Source organism: Gracilinanus agilis, chromosome 3 (assembly GCF_016433145.1).
Source record: "Gracilinanus agilis isolate LMUSP501 chromosome 3, AgileGrace, whole genome shotgun sequence".
NCBI classification, from domain to species: domain Eukaryota; kingdom Metazoa; phylum Chordata; class Mammalia; order Didelphimorphia; family Didelphidae; genus Gracilinanus; species Gracilinanus agilis.
In genome coordinates, this window is record NC_058132.1 from 481,123,244 (window position 1) to 481,146,403 (window position 23,160).

The 23,160-nt window shown below is 39.0% G+C and overlaps 1 protein-coding gene across 1 annotated transcript in view; it reads left to right on the plus strand.

Annotated features, from left to right (window-relative positions):
* Nucleotides 1-23,160, plus strand: part of SLC9A7 (solute carrier family 9 member A7) — a 212,253-nt gene that overhangs the window by 119,610 nt on the left and 69,483 nt on the right. Inside the window, exons 6-10 of the mRNA XM_044670403.1 lie at nt 10,604-10,709; nt 11,407-11,548; nt 16,977-17,082; nt 19,008-19,096; nt 19,227-19,340. Of these exons, the coding sequence (XP_044526338.1) occupies nt 10,604-10,709; nt 11,407-11,548; nt 16,977-17,082; nt 19,008-19,096; nt 19,227-19,340 (557 nt within the window). The remainder of the gene's footprint in view (nt 1-10,603; nt 10,710-11,406; nt 11,549-16,976; nt 17,083-19,007; nt 19,097-19,226; nt 19,341-23,160) is intronic.

Consider the following 23,160-nt stretch of genomic DNA (forward strand, 5'->3'; position numbering starts at 1 on the left):
ATTCTAGTGTCCTTTCCACTCTACAGTGTTGTTATTCAGTCATTTTCAGACCTGTCAAATTTGTGACTTCATTTGTGGCTTTCTTGGCAAAGAGACTGGAAGCATTTGCCATTTCCTTCTCCTGCCCATTTTATAGATTAGGAAACTGAGGCAGAAAGGGTTAAGTGACGTGCCCAAGGTCACACAGCTAGTAAGTATCTGAGGCCAGATTTGAACTCACAAAAATGAGTCTCCCTGATTCCAGGCCCAACACTGCACCAAGTATAATGATACCAAATAGGCGGGGAAAGTTTTGGCTCATACCTGCATTTGTCTGAATTGAAAACTGTTGAACCCTGAAATATTCCAGTCCCTAGAAGGGTTTTGTTGTGTAGGTGAGAGAAGAGAAGGGAGGCTTCTAGTATGAACAAATGCAAGGTTCATTAGTCATTCTATTCTTAATGATTTTCTGCCAAATTTTACCAGCTTTATTAGCATTATAAAGCTGCCAATGAGATAGCCTGTGTTCAGAAATGAATATTCTGGGGAAAGATGTCTGCCTGCATATTTCACATAGAGTTTACTGTGTGATTAATCTCTTATTGCTACCTCTCGTTGTGAAATATCAAAGCCGTGCTTTCTGAAAATGCACACAGCTCAGTTGATTATATGTGTATTATGGGGGAAAAGGAGGGAGGCAGCAGCTAGCTGGCTGGCTCAGTGGATTGAGAGCCAGGCTGGAGGCTAGAAGTCCTGGATTCAAATCCCAGCCTCAGACACTTCCTAGCAGGGTGACCCTGGACAAGTCACTTAACCCCCATTGCCTAACCCTTATCCCTCTTCTGTCTTAGAACCAATACCTATTGGCAGAAGGTAAGAGTTTAAAAATTAACTCTACAGTTATCAATGATTAAATATGGGGTTCCTCTGCTCTTCTGCCTGTCCATTGAGGCCCTCTGATAACTTGTGACACTTGAGCCCCGTGTGCCCCAGCTTTGATTTGGAGTCCTGTTTGCCCTTAAGCTTTTGTGCTATAGCATATAGATTGCTCAACACTGTCCTAATTCATCAATGTTTCCTTGTCCTTTAAAGGTTTTTGTCAGATTTCTAGTTCCCCCTTTTCTGAGTCTTCTCTTTTAGCTCTGAAACTGTTGTCCTTTTGGTCTGTCAGCCACATCCTTCAGAGACCCTGGGATCACCCCACTAGCACAGACCCCCACCCCCACCCCCACAGCAGTTTCGTACAGCAAGCAGTCATGGCAATGGATTTTCTCCATCGGTGTATGCCCAATACAACTTGCTTTTCGAGATCAGATCCTTATATGCACTACTTTACATTTCATTATCCTCTCACCTTCATGGAAGTTTTGCTTCTTCCTTGACTCTCCCCAAGGGTCTCCTGGTTATGAGTTCCAGATTTTCCCCCATCCTAGCTGCTTGGGTTTCTATCTGGATTGAGTGTCCTTTTATCTTTTGGTGGTAGGTGGAATACTTTTTTTTTTCTTAAACCTTTATCTTCCATCTTAGAATCAATATAGTGTATAGGTCTAAAGCAGAAGAATGGTAAGGGCTGGGCCATGGGGTTTAAGTGACTTGCTCAGGGTCACACAGTTAGGTGAGACTGGATTTGAACCCAAGGCATCTCATCTCTAGGCATAACTCTCTATCCACTGAGTCACCTAGCTACCCTTGGTAGGCATGATTCTGTAAGGCATTGATTTATTTATTTTTGCATCCCCAGCACTGAGCATCATGTTCTTCTTTCCTCTCTGGCCCAGTTAGCAAACTTGTGAGTACATGCAACTGCATGGTTGTTCAGTGAGTACAATGTTAGGCTAGGAGTCAGGAAGCCTGGGTTCAAATCCAACATCAGACACATTAGCTGTGCGACCCTAGGAAAGTCGCTCTGCCTCAGTTTCCTTATCTGTCAAATGAAGATAATAGCACCTGCCTTTCCAGGTTAGGAGGATTAAATGAGATAGTAATTGTAAAATGCTTTGCACAGAGCTTTATTTGGTTGTTGTTTATGTAGTCGTTCAGTCATATTTGACTCTTCATATCCCTGTGGAACATACTCTCCATTGTTTTGTTTTGTTTTTTAAACTCTTAGAATTAATACCGTGTATCGGTTTCAAGGCAGAAGAGGAATAAGGACTAGGCAATGGGAGTTAAGTGACTTGCCCAGGGTCACCCAGCTTGGAAGTGTCTGAGAACAGATTTGAACTAAGGAAAATAAGTCCTTCTGATTCAAGGTCCAGTGCTCTATTCACTGCACCACCTGGCTGCCCCTATGGATACTAGAGGTGATTAAGTCTAACCTTCTCTCCATTGTACAAGACCATAAATCTACTTCTGTATGAATACTTAAGCCAACAAGCGACTCAAGACATAGTCCACAAAGTCCAAGAAATGCTTTCTTAAAGTGAGATAAATTTTAGCCCATTTGAATTTCCAAGCATTTGGCTCTTAGTTCTGCTTTCTTAATCAATGTGACTAATCTGTCTTCCAAGTAAAAGCCCTTCAAATATTTTCAATATTGCTATTGTGTCATTTCCTCCCCATCTCCCATCATGTTGCCAGACTTAACATCCTCAGTCCCTTCAGTCATTCTCACGACAAATATCTGGGTCCCCCTCAAAGTCCAGGTCACCCATTTAGATGTCCTCTAATTGGTCATTGTTCCACTAGACATGTGGCTCTCAGAACCAAGCACAGTATTCCAGATTTAATGGACTAGCACAGAGTACAATAGAGCCACCCTTTCCTTGGTTGTGACCACTTTCCTATGTTGACAGATCTGTGATGTCCCAGATATGGATGCTTCCTTCCTTTGCTACCTGTCTGCACTGTCACTTCATCCCACAAGTATGTCAGCAGGTCTGCATGTAGTTTAACAAGCACCTACTATGCAAGCACTGCGAAGAAAGGGAAAAACTCATACCCCTGCCCTCATGGAGTTTACATTTTAATCCTCCAAGGGACCTGCTTGACATGCTGGGGACTTCCTCTAGATCAGTGGTATCAAATTCAAATAGAAAATGGGGCCATTAAATCATGCATAAGGGGCAAGTAAGTGGTACGGTGGATAAAGCACTGGACTTGGAATCAGGAAGATTCCTCTTCATAAGTTCAAATATGACAGACACTTCCTAGCTGAGTGACCGTGGGCAAATCACTTAACCCCTGTTTGCCTCAGTTTCCTCATCTGCAAATGAGCCAGAAAAGGAAATGGCAAACCAGTCCAGTATCTCTGCCAAGAAAGTCCAAAATGGGGTCATGGAGAGTCAGACACAACTAAAAAATAACTGAACAAAACCATACATAATTATTTCAGTGGTCTGCAGGTTGACTAAGAAAACTACACATTGACATTATCTGTGTTTTAATATATTTCTACTTGTTTTGTTAAATATTTCCCAATTATATTTTAATCTCATTCAGGCCACACTCAGGAACATGGCTGGTGGTAATGAACATGTATGGGCTAGATCTATTTACATTATTTGTGGATTCTAGTCAAGTATGTAGACTGTCCATCTTTGGTGCTCACAACATGACTCGTTTTATCCTCTCTTCTTGTCTTACTTCCTTCCCATAATAAATTTAACTATTTTGGGTGCGTTGTTTTTAGTAATGTCAGAACCAAACATGCTCACTGTGCTTCCCTCTGTCGTTCTTTTGGAGATCCACATAGACTGTGGCACTCTTTTATGTGAAGGAATAAAGGATCACTCAAAGAAAATTGGTGTTAAAGATCTGCTTCTGTGCCAACACACTGTATAAACTTTCCCAAGTATATTCTAGCTTATTCTTATCCTCCTATGTAATTAAGGACTTGCATAGCTGCAGATTGCTTTTTCCCCCTGGGTTTTCTTTACATAATTAATAGTAATAATAGCTGTCATATAATGATAGGAGGTTCATGAAGTGCTTTACATACATCATCATTTGATTTTCCTGACAACCCTTATTATATACCCATTTTATAGATAAGGAGTCTGAGATTCAGAGAAGTTAAGGGACTTGCTTGAGATAACACAATTAGTAAATGTCAGGTGGAATATTTGAACTCATATCTTTATTTCTCCACATTCAACGCTCATTCCGATGCCCTATTATGTCTTCATAGAAAAAACTAATTAATGTTGATATCATTCATTTCTCTAGTAGGAATATTATCTCTTTAACATTTGCAAAGTACTTTATATATAGTATTTCTTTTGAGTCTCACAACAAGCCTGTGCGGTAGGTACTCAAAAGGCATTGGTTGTTGTTGACTGATGTCTGACTCTTCATGACCCCATTTGAGCTTTTCTCAGCAAAGATCCTGGAGTGGTTTGCCATTTCCTTCTCTAGCTCAATTTACAGGTGAAGAAACTGAGGCAAACAAGGTTAAGTGACTTGCCCAGGGTCACACAGCTGGGAAGTGTCTACGGCCAGTTTTGAATTCAAGTGTTCCTGACTTGAGGCCCAGAACTCTATACCATTGAGCCACTTAGCTGCCCACACGCATTATTATCATCCCATTTAACAGATGAGAAGCTCAGGATGATTCTGTAACTTTCCTGTAGTCCCCAGCTAGGAAGCATGGTTGTTAAATTCAGGTCTTCCTGACCCCAAATTGAGAGCTCTTTCCTCTATTCCAGGCTATATGTCATGGGAGCATGTCATCTTCTTGATCTTCGTATAAGGACTTTTCTCATTTGGAGTATCAACAGCTAATATTTAGAGACAAGTCTAAAATCATTCCCCTTTCCTTTTTGCCACTTTTTGCCATAGTCACTGCAGAATTAGAAGACCCTATTATATTTGTCTTTGTTTCAAGGAACACCAGGGCCATTTTCCTTGCCAAAGTTTATTCCTAAGAATTAGGTCACAATTGGAGGGAAATAAGTTAAATGCCTGTTTATGGTCCCTGGTAAAGCTGATTAGCTGAACTCTAGACCTGCCCTTAATCATTGGGATTTACCAAATTAATCCACTTGGTAGCTCATCTGGACCTTTTGGTTTTACAGCCATCTCTCCTTTTCCACCTGCTCTTCAGCTTGTTCACTGTTCTTAAGTAGAGCAATTGAGGACCTTTGATATAAGCCAGTCATCAACCCATAGCTTGCTCTGACCTTCTTGTCTTCCACGTGGCCCTTGGTTTTTCAAGTAGCAAGGAATCAGGAGAACTGCATGTTTGTGCTCTGTATCTTTATTATTTCATTTGGTGGCAATATGTGAAAAGTTCATCGAGTTGCCCTCAGCAACTTATCACTTTAAATGTCCATTTTTTTATTAAATATTTTTTCACTCCATCCCTCTTGCAGACCATTTTGTATACCTCAACACCCTCTGCATTACTTCACATCAGTTGTTCAGTCAACGAATATTTATTCAATGCTTTGTTTGTGCTAAATCTGGGTAGTTGATCACAAGGCCTTGAATGAACATAGTCCAATTGCTTACTACTCTCCAGAGTGTTAACCCCTAGACTCTTCCCCCTTACCCTATCTTTGCTTTTTCTCTCATGACCAAAGTGTTGGGTCCTAGATGTTGACTCCTAGTTCACTCCAAAGTGTTGACCCCTAGACTCTTCCCCCTTACCCTATCATTGCTTTTTCTGCCATGACCAATGTGTTGGGTCCTAGTACCCTCCAAAGTGTTGGCCCCTAGACTTCCCCCCCTTACTCTAGCTCTACCTTTTCTGCAAGGGCTTCAAGAGTTTCAGAGTAACAATGATCCTTGGAATTACCTGAATACTTTATTGGACTTGCATGGCTCTGATAGGCATCACTGGGTGGCTCTTCATGGTGTCCAGGTCTGCTGATGCTTCGGTTATAGTCCTGTATACTCAATAAACCTCACTCCTCTTACCTGGTACACAGAGTTTTTATTTCCTCTAAATTTCTTATCCCACTGTCCATATCTAGATCCTCAGGTAAATCAGACAACACTTTCGAGACTGGCTTTTTCTTTTCTCTGTTTCATTCTGAAATTTTTGTCTTATAAAATGTTCTTCAAGTCTTGGCCCACTATTAGTGCTTCCTAACACTTCCTCATCTTTATAGAACTATGATAAAAAGTTGAACAAGCACAACAAATGAAAAAGAAAAACTAAGAGCCCTGAAGCATTTCATAACCATTGGGCTATGCTATGATCCATGAAGGGGACTTTCCAAAATCATGAAGTTCAAGAATTGGAAGGGATCTCATTAGTCATCTAGTCCAACCTATACATAAAAGAAATCCCCACTATAAAATCTCCAACAGGGGGTCATCCAGACTCCATTTGAAGACCTCCAAGGAAAGGGAACCCAAAACCTCTCATGGCAGCTCATTTCACCTTGGATAGTCTTAATGAGAGGGCAGCTAGGTGATTTCTTAGATAGAATGCCAGGCCTAAAGTCATCAAGATATATCTTCCTGAGTTCAAATCTGGCTTCAGATATTTACTAGTTATATGATCCTGGGGAAAGTCATTTAACCCTATTTGCCTCAGTTTCCTTATTTGTAAAATGAGCTGGAGAAGTAAATAGCAAGAGATACTCCAGTATATCTGCCAAGAAAACCCCAAAAGAGGTCATGAAGAATCAGACACAACCGAAAAAGAACTGAAGAGCAAAGAAAAATTTCTCAATAATCATAGCTAGCCAAAAGTGAATGGAATGTTATGGGAAATTAGTTGGTTTCCCTCCCCAGCTAGTGATGTTCTGACAAAATATGAATGGCTTGTTCTAGAAGGGATATTTATTCAGATACGAGTCAAGACAAGGTGGTCTTTAAGGTCCCTCTTCCACCTCTGAGATTCCAGAATTCCATCACTGCCATTTACTATTTCATCCTTTTTTTCTGTCAGTGGGGAAAACAAACCCACAGGCAACTGAAGAAGGCATTAGAGCACAGTCTACTTAGTTTCCCTCGACTCCATCTATTGAGGGTCAAGGTCAGAGGGTAGCAGAGTGGCTGAGAATCTGGAGAAAGACTTAATACCAGTGCCTGCATGAGGGAGCAGGTGGGTTTCTATTTGACATACTTGGGGAGTGAAAAGCTTACAATGTAAGGCTAAGGTTAGAAACCCAAACAGTGTCATAAAGTCAGCAGGAGAAACACAAGGATAAAATTCAAGTGTGTCCATTATTCTATGACCAGGGTGTTAGAGTATTTGGGGGAAGAATGCCAAAGAATAATGCTTTGGTATTATTATCCTTGTCCTTCATTATCAGGATAATTTAGAGTAGATGGTATGTTACCATTAGTGCCTATAATTAGCATCACAGAAGCATGAAATTATAAGAGACCTTTGGGATCATTTAACTCAACTCTTTCTTTTTGCCAATGTGGAAACTAAAGCTTGGGGCTGTTGTAACTTTTCCAGTGATTGCAAAGAGTGATGGAGTTGGTTTAAGAGGACCTGGGTTCAAATCTTTTCTTTGCCACTCACTATAGTCACTTATTCTAGGTCTCAATTTCTTCATTTGAAACATGAAGGGGTTGGACTAGATTAAAGCTCTAAATCCATAATCCTGTGAATCCAGGAAGATTAGTGGCAGACCTAGGACTAAACCTCATATCATTTGACTCCCATGTCAGTGCTCCGTCTACTGGACTCACCATGCCACATTCACTAGAGCAATTGGCTGTAGAAAGTCAGTTCATAGGGAAAGACTTCCTCTTTGTACCTCTTATTGACACAGCTAAGAAAAAAATCTATTTTCATTTCTATTGTTAAAAGAAATCTCTCTTCCAATTTGTTATTTCTTTCTCTTCAGTGTGGTAAAAACGGACCCAGGTGGATTCAGTTTCAGCCGAAGATAAGAAACTATGAGGAAGAAAGCTCAAAGTCCACCCTTTTACCTGCTTCAAATTACTGAATTTCCAGCAGTTTGTTAGAGATACAATTTACAAATATTTTGAATTTGATTATTTTTCACATTCCTTCCCTTTCCCTATTCCCCAGTTCCCAACTGGACTGCAGAATGGTATAGGTAAAGAAACCCTAAGTAACAGCTAGTTTTGCAAAGTGATATCTCTATTTTATACTTTCAAGAATCCTCATAGGTAGGTGTTGTTATTATCTGCATTTTACAGATGAGGAAATCAAGACAGCCAAAGGGTTAGGATTAAACGGACTTGACCAGGATCACTCAGTTGTTAATTGTCTGAGACTAGATTTGAATTCAGGTCTTCCCGATTACAGACCTAGCATTCTATCCACTCTGCCACCAGCTGCTTGGAGTCATCCTTAGCTTTACGCCCAGCTCTGCCAATAACTACTGTATGCGTGATTTTCTTTGTTTCTCTAGGCCTCAGTTTCTTCATTTGTAAGATAGAAGGCTTATACTATGAGATCGTTAAGATTTATTCCAACTACATGATTATGATATTCTTACAATGTTTTAAAATGAGTCCATTAAAATTTTATTTTAGGAATTTTGTGAATACCTTTTGAGAGACTGCTGTTGGATAATATATTTGGGTATTAGTGAAGGTTTAAGTCTTATAAAGGGCACAGCTTCTCTTGAAAAGCTAAATGACAGGCAGAATGACTTCCTGATTAAATTACTATTCAGAAATTCAGGACAAGTGCTAGGCAACTCAGTAGGTGGTGGCTCCACTGGTCCTGGAAGCCAGAAAGCCTGAAGTCATTTGGCTTCAGAGCCTAGATGACCCTAGACAAATCAATTCCATTCCACTCGATAAAGATAAACGTTTATTAATCACCTACTATGTGTAGGCTTAACTGTACTAAGTCACTTAATTACTCTTTTTCTGATTTCTCTTCTGTAAAATCAATGTGATCATAATACCTACCTTACAGGATTGCCATGAGGATCAAATGAGTTAACATATGTGAAGTGTTTTTGCAAACTTTGAAGCGCTGGCTATCATTATTTTAATGGAGCTTGATTGGCACCATTTTTATTATATTGGTTTTCCTTTCTCCCTCAAGGTGTTGTAGAAAAAATTAAGAAACAAGAAAAGGTATTATTATTTTACTTCTGAGAGTAAACCAAAAAGAGCTACACTCAATAACTACTTAACATGCATTAATAAGTAGACCAACACATAAGGAACACTTTTAGGAAGAGTGTGGTGGGTGACTAAATTGTTCCCTGCTCTATCGTCCAATAAGCTCTATCAGGATGGATAGGGAAAGAGTGGCTTTTCACTGGCTGCCTGGTAATTGCTATTTGTGGTGTGAAAATGGCAAGTTCTTTGCAGAAAAGAGATCTGATTGGAATAGACCTTCTTGACATGCAATATCCCCAGGGATGTATCCAATTATCTAATGGTACATCATAAAATTCTCAAACCTAAACTGATTTCTTCTGTTCATTCTCATTTTTTTCTCCCAGTGTTTTAAAGTAGAAAGAGGCCCAAGTTGGAGTTAAGAAACCTGATTTCTAGATTTTGCTCTCTCACTAATGAGCTGTGACCTTATTTTCTTAAGCCAGTCACCAACCTTCTTTAACCAGTTTTTAAATTTGCCAATTGGTGCTGCCACTTAGTACCTGTAGGACCTTGGACAAGTCATTTAATATCTTCTAGTTTTCATATCTGAAACAAAGAGGTTACACTAACTAAACTCTATTATTTTAAATATAAGTATTTTTAATTAAAAATTAAAATATATTTTAAATATAAGTACTTATAATAGTTCCACAGTGCCATATCTCAATGGAAAGCTAGTTGGCACAGTGGATAGAGTGGTGGGTCTAGAATCAGAAAGACTTATCTTCCTGAGTTCAACTCTGGGCTCAGACACTTATTAATTGTGTGGCCCTGGGTAAGTCACCGAATGCTTTTTGACTCAGTTTCCTCATCTGTAAAATAAACTAGAGAAGGAAATAGCTAACCACCACAGGATCTTTGCCAAGAAAACCCCAGATGGGGTCATGAGGAGTCAGACATGACTAAAAATGACTAACCACCACCACAACTCATCATTTAAATGAAATGATTTGAAAGTGCTCTGAAATGATAAAAAAAAAACAGTGTATGGACATAAATTGTTGTAAATGGGCTTTGGAACATGTTGAGGTAAGAACTGAAATCTAAAAAAAGAACATAAAAACTCCAGGAAAGTTGAAAATATTTGACTTACAGTTACATAAGGCTAGGATTCTGGAACTAATTAGAAGTGCAATCTTTGGTAAATCCTCAGGATTGACCACCTACTGATGCTTTGTTATGATTATAATTGGTGGCTCAGTAGATAGGGCACTAGCCCTGTAGTCAGGGCTTAGACGCTTCTAGGCTTTGTTCCCACAAGGATAAAAACTTAACCTGTCTACCTCAGTTTTCTAATCTGTAAAATGGGGATAATCATAGTGCCTACCTCCTGATCTTGTCAGGACCAAATGTGATATTCTTAGAGTGCTTTGCAAACCTTAAAATGCTGTATAAATGCTACCTTTTGTTATTATGATGCTAGTATGACTAGTATTTCATGGAAGTTAGTAATATTATAGTGTTGTCTGCCATAGACAAGTAGAATAATATTTTGCTTCCCATTCCATAGGTAACGATTTAAAATTATAGCAAGAGATTAACTTTGGTAAAGCCGGCTTAGCTTGGTCCACAAGGGAAAGATAAAGAATTTTCCTAATGAATCCCTCTGTATCTTTTTTTTTCCCAGTGACTGTTCTGGCCATATTTAATGAACTACATGCTGACGTGGACCTATATGCCCTTCTTTTTGGAGAAAGTGTCCTAAATGATGCTGTGGCCATAGTGTTATCCTCGTAAGTAATATTACTATTTCATAGTAAGGAAAAGGCTTTTCTCGACTGATATGCTTTAGACTGAAGTACAAAAGTCTATTTGTGGGCAGCTAGGTAGGACATTGGATAGAGCACCAGGCCTGGAGTTGAGAGGACTTGGATTCAAATCTGATCTCATACAATTCCTAGCTGAATGATCCTGGGCAAGTCCCTCAATTCCAATTGCCTAGCCCTTACCACTCTTAAAAGATAAGTGGCTTATTTTTTAAAATCTATTTGTTTCTCCCTTTTTTAGATAGAACTATCACTGTAGGAAAAGCCTAAGCCTTCTACTTTGGAAATATTTCTAAACCTCCTACTTTGGGAATATTTCCTGGGATACTGAGGAGTAACATGATTAAGGTTATCCAGCTAATAGGTATCAGAAGTAGACCTTGAACCCACATTTTCCTAACTCTGAGATCACTCTTCTCTTCACTACGCCTTTTTATCTTAACAGTGTTAAATATTGAATCACATTCTTCTAAATAAGGCTTATCAGCTTTCTGATTTGTGCTTTTTCAGTGTTTAATCAACAGGACTCCGATTTCAAAAAACCAAAATGAGATACTGCTGTACTTTGAAAAAGAAAAAAAAATGGTTGAAATGCAGTATTTTTTTAATCCTCACCTGACCTTTTTTTTTTTTTTTTAATTTCCCCTCTTCTCTTCAACCCCAGGTCTATCGTTGCCTACCAGCCAACTGGATTGAATACCCATGCTTTTGACGCAGCAGCCTTCTTTAAATCTGTGGGAGTATTCCTGGGAATATTCAGTGGCTCCTTTGCCATGGGAGCAGTGACTGGAGTCGTGACAGCTCTAATATCCTTTTCTGTGCCTTTTCTGGCTTCAACTTTATGTTACTTGAGATTTTGAAAAGAAGTCTGTTGATTGGCTGGTAGAGTAGAGTTCAATCTGGCACCAAAATTGGATTAAGAACCCCCTTGAAATGTCTTGCTCTTGGAGAAGCAGGAGTAGCTCCTAAGTAGCATCCTGCTACATCCTGCTAGATGCTTATCACACAAAGATCCTTGGGAGGAGCACTTAGGATACGTGTCATCCGCCATCATCAACAGCCTTTCCATTTCATGCCTTTTTGCCTGAGAATGTCTAAATATTTGTCTGGCCTCTGTGTCCAGAACAGGCATCTGGATTGCATTTTACTCATTGAAAATTGTCTTTTTGCCTCAATGGGAAATTTATATAGACTCTTGTAGCTTATGGGAGTTATTATGTTCCTGGAAAACACGACCTGACATGTTATGTACATCAACGAGTTGCTTGGTGATTTCCCCAAAGAAATAAGGGATGTATTCCTGACCAAGGATCTCATGCCTAAGTCTTTGCTGTGACCACAAACAAACTGACTTAGCCATAGATCTGTTTGCTGGTAGAGATCCAAATCTTCTTTTCTCATAAATCTTCCGTAAGACATCCACCCAGTATCCTGGAGGTCTTCCTCTGATGGATTAATATCTAGAGCAGAGTAGGGGTGGCACACTGCACTTGGAGTCAGAAACACCTGAGTTCAAATAGAGCCTCAGACATCGTAATGTAGAGATTGCAGCATGGTTCCCTGGAATTCTAGGTGAGGCTGACCCTGTATTTTGCAGGGATTCCATGCTGCAATCTCTGCATTACAACATGTAACCACTAAGATGGGGATGATAATATTGCCTATCTCCCGGCACTATTATGAAGAAAAAATGATATGAAATTTGTAAAAGATGCAGCTAGGTGGCCCAGTGAATAGAGCATTGGCCTTGGAATCAGGACGCCTCTTCTTTCTGAGTTCAAATCTGGCCTCAGACTAGCTGGGTGACCCTGGGCAAGTTGCTTAACCCTGTTTGCCTCAGTTTCCTCATCTGTAAGATGAGCTGAAAAAAGAAAATGGCGAACCAATTCAGTATCTCTGCCAGAAAACCCCCAAATGGGGTCATGAAGAATCAGGCGTGACTGAAAACAACTGAACATCAAATTTATAAAGTTCTTTGCAGATGCCTTAAAGCACTCTATGAATTTCAATTGTTATTATTATTAGTAAAATACCATTCAGACTTTCCATCCATCATGTCTCATGCTACTTTTATTTTCTGGCATAGACCATGAATATCCTATTTGCTAGAACCATAAATGATTTGCTGCCTAATATGAAGCTTTCAAAAATGTCTATAAATCAACTGAGCAAGGCAACATAGTAAGCAAGTATGTAAAATTGTATTCATTATGATTTATCAGTGCTTATCCTACAGAATGCTTATCTTCCTAATTCCTGCTTTATTTTTACTAGCATAAATCAGTAGATAAAGTGATGCCTTCATCAGGGTCATGGAGTCCAAAAGGGTTTCTCAGGGGATATTTTCTACAGACTTTTTTGGAAATAAGGCAACATTTGGAAGAACTTAGTGGCATTTTGAGAAACTGATGAAGCCAGAAATGAGTGTTTTGCTGAATCACTGTATTCATTGCAAATCTCCCTATAATAAGCACAGATAGAGATCAAGTTGTCAGGTTTTTTGTTTCAAAACAATCTTACTCCTTCCTTGAGCCGCCATCTCACCAGTATTACCAGCTTCACTTCACCAAAAAATTGTAAAATCATTGAATTTCAGCAAGCACTTCACTTAACTCTTCATCTTCCCCATCTTACAGATGAGGAAAGTGAGGCCCAGAGGTGTTCAATGACTCATAAGCAATTTGTGTTCGATCATTTTCAGTCATTTTAGACTCTTTGTGGCCCCATTTGGAGCTTTTTTTTTGGCAAAGATACTGGAGTGGTTCGCCATTTCCTTCTCCAGCTCATTTTACAGATGAGGAAATGGAGGCAAACTGGGTTAAGCAACTTGTCCAGGTTACACAACTAGGAAGAGGCCAGATTTAAATTCAAGACAAGGGAGTCTTCCTGACTCCAGATCTGGTCCTCTATCCACAGGCACCACCTAGCTGTCCACATGAGATTACTCAATTAATCACCAGCAGTTACATGTGCATTTAAGATGCAAAAACTAACACTTGCTTATAATTATTTCATCCCAGGACATTCCACCATTTATTTCCTAATACCAAAAATACTTTGAGGCTTTGACTTCAATGGTAGCCTAATTTAAGGTCGCTGTCCTGAATTTGACCCCGAATCCAAAAAAACCTGAAGCCTTTCCAAAATTTGGACTGCAGCAGTATTAGAGCCCAGCCTTTATCAGGCATTTTAAAGGACCGAATATAGATATGTGACTATAAAATGATGAGTTTGATTTATTTTTTTAATTAAATTTTGTTTGCAGATCTTCATTTTCCCCCTCACTCCCCTTGAAAAATCAAGGGAAAATGTCTCTGTTTGAAATGTGTATCATCGCACACAAAAAATTTTCTACATTATCCAAAATATATAGACATGCATGTATATACACAACTTCTGATGAGTTCCCAAGTCTTTAAAGATTATTCATCTTTTTTTTATTTCCCTTAAACTCTTACCTTCTGTCTTAGAATCAATACTGTTTATTGATTCCAAGGCAGAATAGTGGAGGGCTAGGCAATGGGAGTTAAGTGACTTGCCCAGGGTCACACAGCTACGAAGTGTCTGAGGTCAAATTTGAACCCAGGACTTCCCATCTCTGGGCCTGGCTCTCTATCCATTGAGTCACCCAGCTGCCCCTTGTTCATCTTTAATACTGTTGTTATAAAGGGGCAAAGTAATCACCCTAGGAAGCTGTGTGGTTATCCCAGTGATGCTGCTTTATTGTATGGTGTTTTTTGGAATTATTTTTGGCAGTGATGGGCAAACTTTTTAAAGAGGGGGCCAAAGGAAAGGAAATGCTTATCTGTCAGTCTGTTTCTAAGGCAACTATTTCGAAGTTTCATTGTATTGTATCCTACTCATTGTATTCGGCAGATTAGGAATAATATCGTGGGGCCAGATAGAACATTTCAAGGGGCAGCATCTGGCCCACAAGGCTGTAGTTTGCCCATTACTGCTCTTTGGAAATCATCTGCACAGATGACTAAATAATACCAAAAAAAAATCTATCTCATTACTTTTTAGTTATTCTTTACTCTTTTTTTACTCTTCTTTATTCTTCTCTTGTTCCTTCTCTTTTCCCATCTTTCCCTATGTCACCGGCTTTGGCTCAATCCCCTCTCTCCATCTTCTGCCACTTGCATCAGATCTACCCAGAGAAGAAGGGATTTGGGGCCAGATTATGTCTGGGAATCAGGAGAAGACTTCCATGTACCATATTTGAAATCAGGCTTTTGCTGTTATGTGTTCACTTGGGTACAGCTAAGTGGCACAGTGGATAGATAGAGCACTGTACCTGGAGTCAGAAAGACTTGAGTTCAAATCTAGCCTTAGACATTTATGTGACTCTGGGCAAGTCATTTAACCCTGTTGGCCTCAGTTTCATCATCTGTAAAATGAGCTGGAGAAGGAAATGGCAAAACACTTTGCCAAGAAAATCCCAAATGGGATAGAAGAGTCAGTTATGAAGAGACTTAAATGCCATTCATTTGGCCCTAAGATGTATGCCACTTTGTACTAGCCAGTATCTTTTTGTAATGCATGTTTCTTGTAGCCCAAATGAGATGATAAATTCTTTGAGAATAGGAACTTTGTCTTCTGCTTTTACTTGTCCCTTACAATTGCTATTTAGCACAATATCCCGTACGTGTTTAGAACTCAGAAAATGCTTCATGTTTGACAGAATTGAGCCACTTTCTTGTAACAGGCTGGATCAGATCTCACAAATCCAAGCTATAAAGTTGGGAATTTAAAAGCATAAAATACTCTGTCAGACTTAGAAAGACACTGGCTTAGTGTAAAGAGAACTGACCTCAAAGCCAGCTTCAGAACCTGGGTTCAAGCCTTTGTTGTTGTTCTGCTCTTTTTTCAGTGATGTCCAACCCTTCATGATCCCATTTGGGGTTTTCATGGAAAAGATCTTGGAGTGGCTTGGCATTTTCTCTTTCCGGGTCATTTTACAGATGAGTAAACTGAGGCATAACTGACTTTTACCCACATGTGTTAAAGTAAGAAACAAAAAGGGTTAGAAAGCTATTAAGTATGGAAGAGAAGCCATCAGAATCTGAACTAAGGTGGTGGCAATAAGAATGGAAAAGAAAAGATATTTACTGCATTCCAGTGATGTATTAAATTTTTCTTTTAAACCAATTGAACTTAAAAAACAATTAAATAATATTTTATTATTTTATTATTAGGATAATAAAATAATAATAAGTGACTTGCCCTGGGTCACACAACTAGTAAATCCAGTTTGAGGCTGGATTTCAACTTATCAAAAGATGAACCTTTTTAATTCCAAGCCTGGCCCCACTATCCACTGTGCCACCAAGCTGCCCTCCCCTCCCCAACCACCCAGGATCCAGAGCCTACTTCTGACAATTTCCTGTCGGTGTGCCCTGAGGCAATCACTTAATGCCTCAGAGCCTTAAGCAACCCTGTGAGCCTCTAAATTGCAAAGAAAGTACCCACCTGCATTGGGAGAAAGAGTTTCCTTACCTGGGAGTTCTCTCAGCTGATGAAATCATTCCTATCTCATCTATCCCTATCCTGTGTCCCAGGCACTGTGTGCTGGGGATACAACAAAAATGAAAACAGTTCCCTACTTTTAGAAGCCTACTAGCCAGGGAGGAAATGACATGTCCACTGATAAGGAAATAGAAAATGCATACTTTTCCAAACCCCCTTCTGGAGGCCGGATGGAGAGAGGGGAACTACTATAAGCAAAGGCCTTTTGTAGAAAGTAGAACTTGGGCTGAAGCTTATAGAAAGAAGCTGGAGCTATCAGGAGGCACAAGATAGGAGGATAGAGAGAGAAAATAACTTTCAGATTTTTCTTGACAGTTGGATTTTGAGGATTTAAAAACATTTCTCTGGGGGCAATTGGGTGGCTCAATGGATTGAGAGCCAGACTCAGAGACAGTAGGTCGTGGGTTCCAATTTGACCTCAGATTTGTGACCCTGGACAAGTCACTTAATCCCAAATGCCTAGCCCTTACCAGTCTTCTGCCTTGGAACCAATACACAGTATTGATTCTAAGGGGGAAAGTGAGAGTTTAAAAAACAGTTTCTCAGTAGCTCAAGTAACTCTATGAATATAGTTGGGGAAGTTTGGGTTATGGGACAGGGTGTACAGAGAAGGGGAGGACTGGGGAAATATTGGAATAACAGTATATATTTCTATATAATTTCAATCCAAAGGAGCCTATAAATCAGTCCTTAACAGATGCTAACGTAACCAAGTTTACTAAGCTTCACTGCTTCCCCCTGCTGGAGACTGCTCTCTTTTTCTTAATGTCCTGGAGTACCTTCCTTTTAGCAGAAGCCTGTGGGTTTACAGGTGAGTTCATAGATTTAAGATTTGGAAGGTAATCTCAAAGGAGGATCTAATCCAGCCCCCTCACTTTACAAGTAAGGAAACTGAGGCACAGAGAAGTTAAGTGACTTCCCCAAGGTCACACAAGTAATAGAATAAGAGGAAGAATTTGAAGGCTCTCTGACTGCAGGGCCAATGCTCTTTTTCTTGAATTGTCACTTTTTGTATCTAGGCTCACAGTAACAAAAATTACTGACCTGTGAAAATTGGTAGACATGAATTTAGCTGATTACCGAGACATGAGTGCTTTTTAGGCATTGTTTTAAGAAGTTTCTAGACCATTGGAATACTTAACTGTTCCCAAAATCCTCGTCTTTTTTTTAGGTCACAACTTATTCTGTCATTTGGAGCTGTGTTAGATCCCTTCTGAATCTAATCTTTGAATATTAACTGTAAGGCTTAGTAGATGTTATTTTGTATATGAAGAGATTTCATGAGGATGTTTCCCTCCTTAATCCAAATTTTTATTACTTTGCTTTGGGAAACAGACACACACACACACACACACACACACACACACACAAATAGGCAGACATACACAGACACCTACACATAGAGAAAGTCACACACACACATACACCTTGCATAAGTTGATACAAGGGAAAGAATATTTCCTTTCTGATGTTTCTTTTCTCTTCAAATACATATGTACAGCTATGTGAATAATTCTATTATCTCTGGTCTGTTCCATCATGGATTCTAAGTGCTCTAGCATCAATCCCATCCCTCCTTCCCATGCTGTTTTGTACATGTCACCCTTGTAGTGACTGTCTGTAGACAATAGCTTCTCCATCCAAGAAGCAAAGTTACCCTCAATGTCATTAGCTTCATAAACTGAAAGAATCCAATTCTGAGCTCTGACTCTTCATTTTCTCTTTTTTTTATTGAACCCTTACCTCCTTTCTTAGAATTGATGCGAAGTATCAGCTCCAAAGCAAAAGGGGGGTAGGGACTAGGCAATTGAAGTTAGCAACTTGCCCAAGAGGTATCTAAAGCCATGACTCTTCACTTTGTAGATTTTTCCTGTTACCATGAGAAAGCCTTAGATGAAAATTAAGCACAATTTCACATGTGTAGCACGATCCAGGCAGCCCAAACAGGCTATTCTATCATATATCCTATGTGATATGTTTCTATACAGCATTATGTCCTTCCCCTTTTCTATGGGATATTTTTAGTCATGTATAAATATGTTAAGGAGACAGATGTCAGAAATGTGTCACTGTGCAAGATAGCTTCCATAGAAGAGTGAATTGAATAACCAAACTCAAATGAGTTAGAGCTAACTAAATTAAAAATAAGGTTATTGTTGAGAGAGGGGAATGAGATGAGGCTGGTCAGTTGAGTCCTAAAGTTGTCCTGTGAATAGTTACTTTTGAAATGTCAATTACAGCACTAGACCCATAGACTTTAAAGCTTTATTTGTCATCAGATCAAATGTTTGTATGTCTTGTACTTGGTGGGCTCTAAAAAATATAAAGGGAAACTGAGGCCTAGAGAGGAAACATGATTGTTCTTCAGAAATTTAATCTAATTCATACTATTAAAAATACCTCTCATTAATTGATAGCTAACAATGCAAGGCGATAATTAAATGATCAGTAAGTAGTATAGACAATAAATTTTATAGACTTTTCAGGGAGATAGATATCACATAGCTGAAATGATCAGGAAAATGGAACTTTTAAAAAATGGATGGAATTTGGATAGGAGAGAACTTTAGATGTGTACATTTCAATAAAGGTAATGGGCTTTTTTTAGTTCAGAAAAAGATCTATGACTTTGCCTAATTCACATTTTGCTTCAGTAGGGAGCTTTTTTTCATACTCCCTCTTTTTTGACTCGGTCTCTCTCCCTCCTCTCCTCCCCTCCCCATTATCTCTCGACAGGTGTTGTCGCGGTCCTCTTCTGTGGAATTACCCAAGCTCATTACACCTACAACAACCTGTCAGTGGAGTCAAGAAGTCGAACAAAACAAGTGAGTGAGATTTGAGAGAAGTGATTCTGCTAAGTGAAAAGAAATACAAATGATTTTAATTTTTGAATGAACAAAGTTAGGGAAAACTTAACACATTTTTTTTCTGTTCCTTCCCCTTAAATCTTTGTAGCTTTTTGAAGTGCTCCACTTCCTGGCAGAGAACTTCATATTCTCCTACATGGGCTTAGCCTTGTTCACTTTCCAGAAGCACATTTTCAGCCCTATATTCATCATTGGAGCTTTTGTATCTTTTTCTGTTTTTATAACCAGTTTTTCTTTTGACTAGGATTATTTAAACTTCTAGGAAGGATGCCTGCATTGAGGAGAGTGTGTTCAGGTGTATTCAATTTTTAAAGTCTCTTTTAATTCTGAGAATCCAAGAATCAATTCTCTTTCATTATCCTCCCAACAAAAGGAATCTCTGGGAGAAGTGATACAATAACTGGAATGAATGTGCCCAGATAATTTGTAACTTCTGTCTTTGTGGCAGATTTCCTTGCTGTAGTAGCAGCTTTAAGTTGATTCCCCTCTCTCCTCCCTAAAAACAAAACACATAACAATGTGGCACTGCCCACCCTCTTTACTTATTAATTATCCTTCTGGAGTGTGCTGGAGCCAGATCAAACTAGAGCCAAGTTTTAAATTTTTAGGGTGCATATTTATACCTTAGAAATTGGCAAATGCTACAAATCAGGGCTTGGATTATTGTTTTGTTGATTGTCTAAATTTAAAGTATTAATAATGTAGATTAAACTTAAAACTGTGTTGTCTGTACATTTTGGAGAGTCAGTTGTTAAGCATTTTACTGGCACACTCCTTTCAATCTGCCATTTGATCCATTACATATTTAATGTCAGTATCCCAAACTCTTGGCTGACGCAGGAGTATGTTTGTATATTTTCTTTATTAATTAATAAGATTTTATCATCTCTTTCAGTCAGCTAAACTCAGACCCCTACCCCAGTTCATCAAATGTAATTTATTTTTTAACATGAAGGAACCTCCTTCCCAGTAGTCATTACTCATATTTCTCTATCAAATCCCTTAATCTCCTAGGATTAAATAAATATTAAAGTTACTGAATGTATAATTTATTAACAATATAATCAATAGTAAAACAAAAAATATAAATTAATTATTTTCCATATTTTAGTTTTAATCTTCTGTTGCCATCTGAGGAAACCTATTTTAATTGTTCAGATATCATAATGTTCTGTGACTCAGAGTCATATAACAACATCAGCAAAATATTGGTACAGGAGGACCCCCTAATTTGCAGTTTTGCTTTTCACTGTTTCAGTTGTCTGAGGTCAACAGAAAGTACCAGAAGTCCAACTCACAGTGTGCTTAAAGTCTTCCTATGACAGTGGTCTGCTACCACCAGTGGTCTTTTCTACCTCCACTTTCACTTTTGGGGGGCTGGTGGAGGTGACAGAAGGCCACGGAGCACTGAGTGGGGAAGAAAGAACACATATATAGGGCTAGTAGGTGTTCGCCTATATCTGCAATTTCAGCCATCCATGATAGGTCTTAGAATGTATTTCCTACAGATATGGGGGCCCTACTATATTAGATAAAGATCACAGCCAGAGTCATTTTAAAGCCTCACTACAAATGACTTTTTCTTTTTCACTTCTGAGACTATAACTTAATACCATTTAGTTCATTCAGAACAACATAGTCACTTCATAGGAATCATCTTCATAAGATCAAGTTTACAATATACTTTAATACAATTAATACATTTTAAAAATGAAGATATATCCATCTTCTTTTCCTCTGCTTTCTCAGGCACGCCAGAGAAATAATCCCTTCTCTAAGTTTTATAGGAGAGACTTTTGAAGCAGGGTACACTGTGGAAAGAGTGAATTTTTTCTGTTTGGTTAATTAAGGAAAAAAGGATCATAATTCATAGGTTCAACAGTAGGTCAATAAAACATACATGTATCACAAATGTACTGAGTCATGTTAATAATAATGGACTAGCTAAGTTTATTCTGAGGACCCTTTGAGGATCTAAATTGGATTTATCTAAAGGGAGTATAGTGAAGACATAAAATGGTAGGTAAGGTGATGTGATCCTAGCAGGGTGAAGATTAATCCATTCTACTCCATACTCCAAGATGTCAGTAGCACCTCTTCTGTGCCTTTTGTTAAAGTCTTAGGTACGTTCATCCTTTCAGAAAGTGGATAGCGGCCATAATTCTGTCCAAGAGGAAGGGATGAAAGACTCTGAGAAAGATAGAAATTGGTCTTTTGTACAGTAAGAGACAGAATGATGTGGTAGAAAAAAGTAACCCTTAATCAAGAGATCTGAGAACTACTCTTAATTCTGTCACATTAGGTGACAAGTTACTTAATCTTTTTGTTTCTCATTTTCCTCATTCATAAAACAGGAAATATCATGTCTTGCCTAATGTAACTTCAAAGATAGTATTTAAGTGTGCAAGTGGGTCTGTGACATTATTTTTTTTTAAACCCTTAACTTCTGTGTATTGGCTCCTTGGTGGAAGAGTGGTAAGGGTGGGCAATGGGGGTCAAGTGACTTGCCCAGGGTCACACAGCTGGGAAGTGTCTAAGGCCAAATTTGAACCCAGGACCTCCCGTCTCTAGGCCTGGCTCTCAATCCACTGAGCTACCCAGCTGCCCCTAGGTCTGTGACATTATTGATGTGGGTATTCCCTTAATGAAGATTGTAGCCCATCTATTATTTATTTATATGTTTAATATTTTATTAAAATTATTAAAATTAAATTTAAATCTCTAGGCTTGCCACAAGAGATCCACCTGGTATTTTCTTGCTTTCAATTGACATACCAGGGGTGCCAGCTTACATCATGGATTGTCTAGTCATTATTCTTGCTCTTACCATTTGAACAACTGATCTTCTCTTTTTATCATATATTTCCCGGATGACATCCTTTATACTTATTTTTCTTTGTAGTTACTTATTTGTTTTATGATTTAGCTCTTGCCCACCACACATCTCTCTCAATGTCCTTTGAGGAAACTTAGTTCTTAGAGTTTATAGTGTTCTATAACATTTATTGACCTACAATGATACCAATAGAATGAATATTGGTAACAAATCGGTGAACCTTTGTTTTCTAAGAGAAGTTTGAAGTCATTAAAAGAACTTTGCAATGCTGCCTTTTGTATGCCACCTGTTGAAAGTGTTATGAATAAGATTAGATTAGCTGGTTATTAGGTATTGATTATATATTGATTAGGAAGTACCTAGCAGGAAGGAGCTGGAGCTGGGAATTCCAGGTTGGAATGAAGGAGGAAGAAGTCTTATCTGTGTTCTGTGTGTGGACTCCATTAGTGGTAGGTAAAAACTGTTGCCAGCCTGGGAGACCTCAGAGCAAAGGACACCTTGCATCCTGTTTTCCCCTGGGATCCTGTGTGGTGTGGCATTTAAGGAAAGAACAAGAGAAGAGGACAGTGCTTCAAGCAAACCCCTTACTGCTTGGTTCCTGAGACAACTGTAGCTCCTGGCATCCAGACATCATCAGTGAATTGCAGTGAGAAATCCCAAAGCCACAAAAGCCCCAGCTGTACTCAAGCCTGGCAGGTTCCAGGTTTGAGGCAGAAACCCAGAGACTCCAGTATAGCTCCTTGGGCCCTGTTAGTTAGATAGCTTAGATTAGTGTAGTGAATAAGTCCTTCCCTGTCCCTTTGGGTTTTGTTATTAGGTGTTAAGATTTTAGAGTAGTCACTCCTATCCCTCCTTTTAGTTGTTTCTAATTAAATCCCAATTTCACCTTGTTACCTTGTCAGTTAATTCAAGACCTCTGGCCAGAGTGACAGTTGGCTGTTATTTTTTCCGTTGGGAGTGGTGTAGCTGTACAAGACTTCAGTGTTCAGTTATAGTCTCTCTTACATCCCAGAGAGTGTTCCCACAAACCCCATAGTTGATTTTTAATATCCCTGGTGACCCCATTACTTATATTTTCCTACAAAAGTCCAGATGGTTGACTTTTCCTATCATCTGCCTGCTGTATTTGTATGCATATATTGTGCATAGGTATATGTGTGACTCTGTGTGTGCATGCATGTCTATA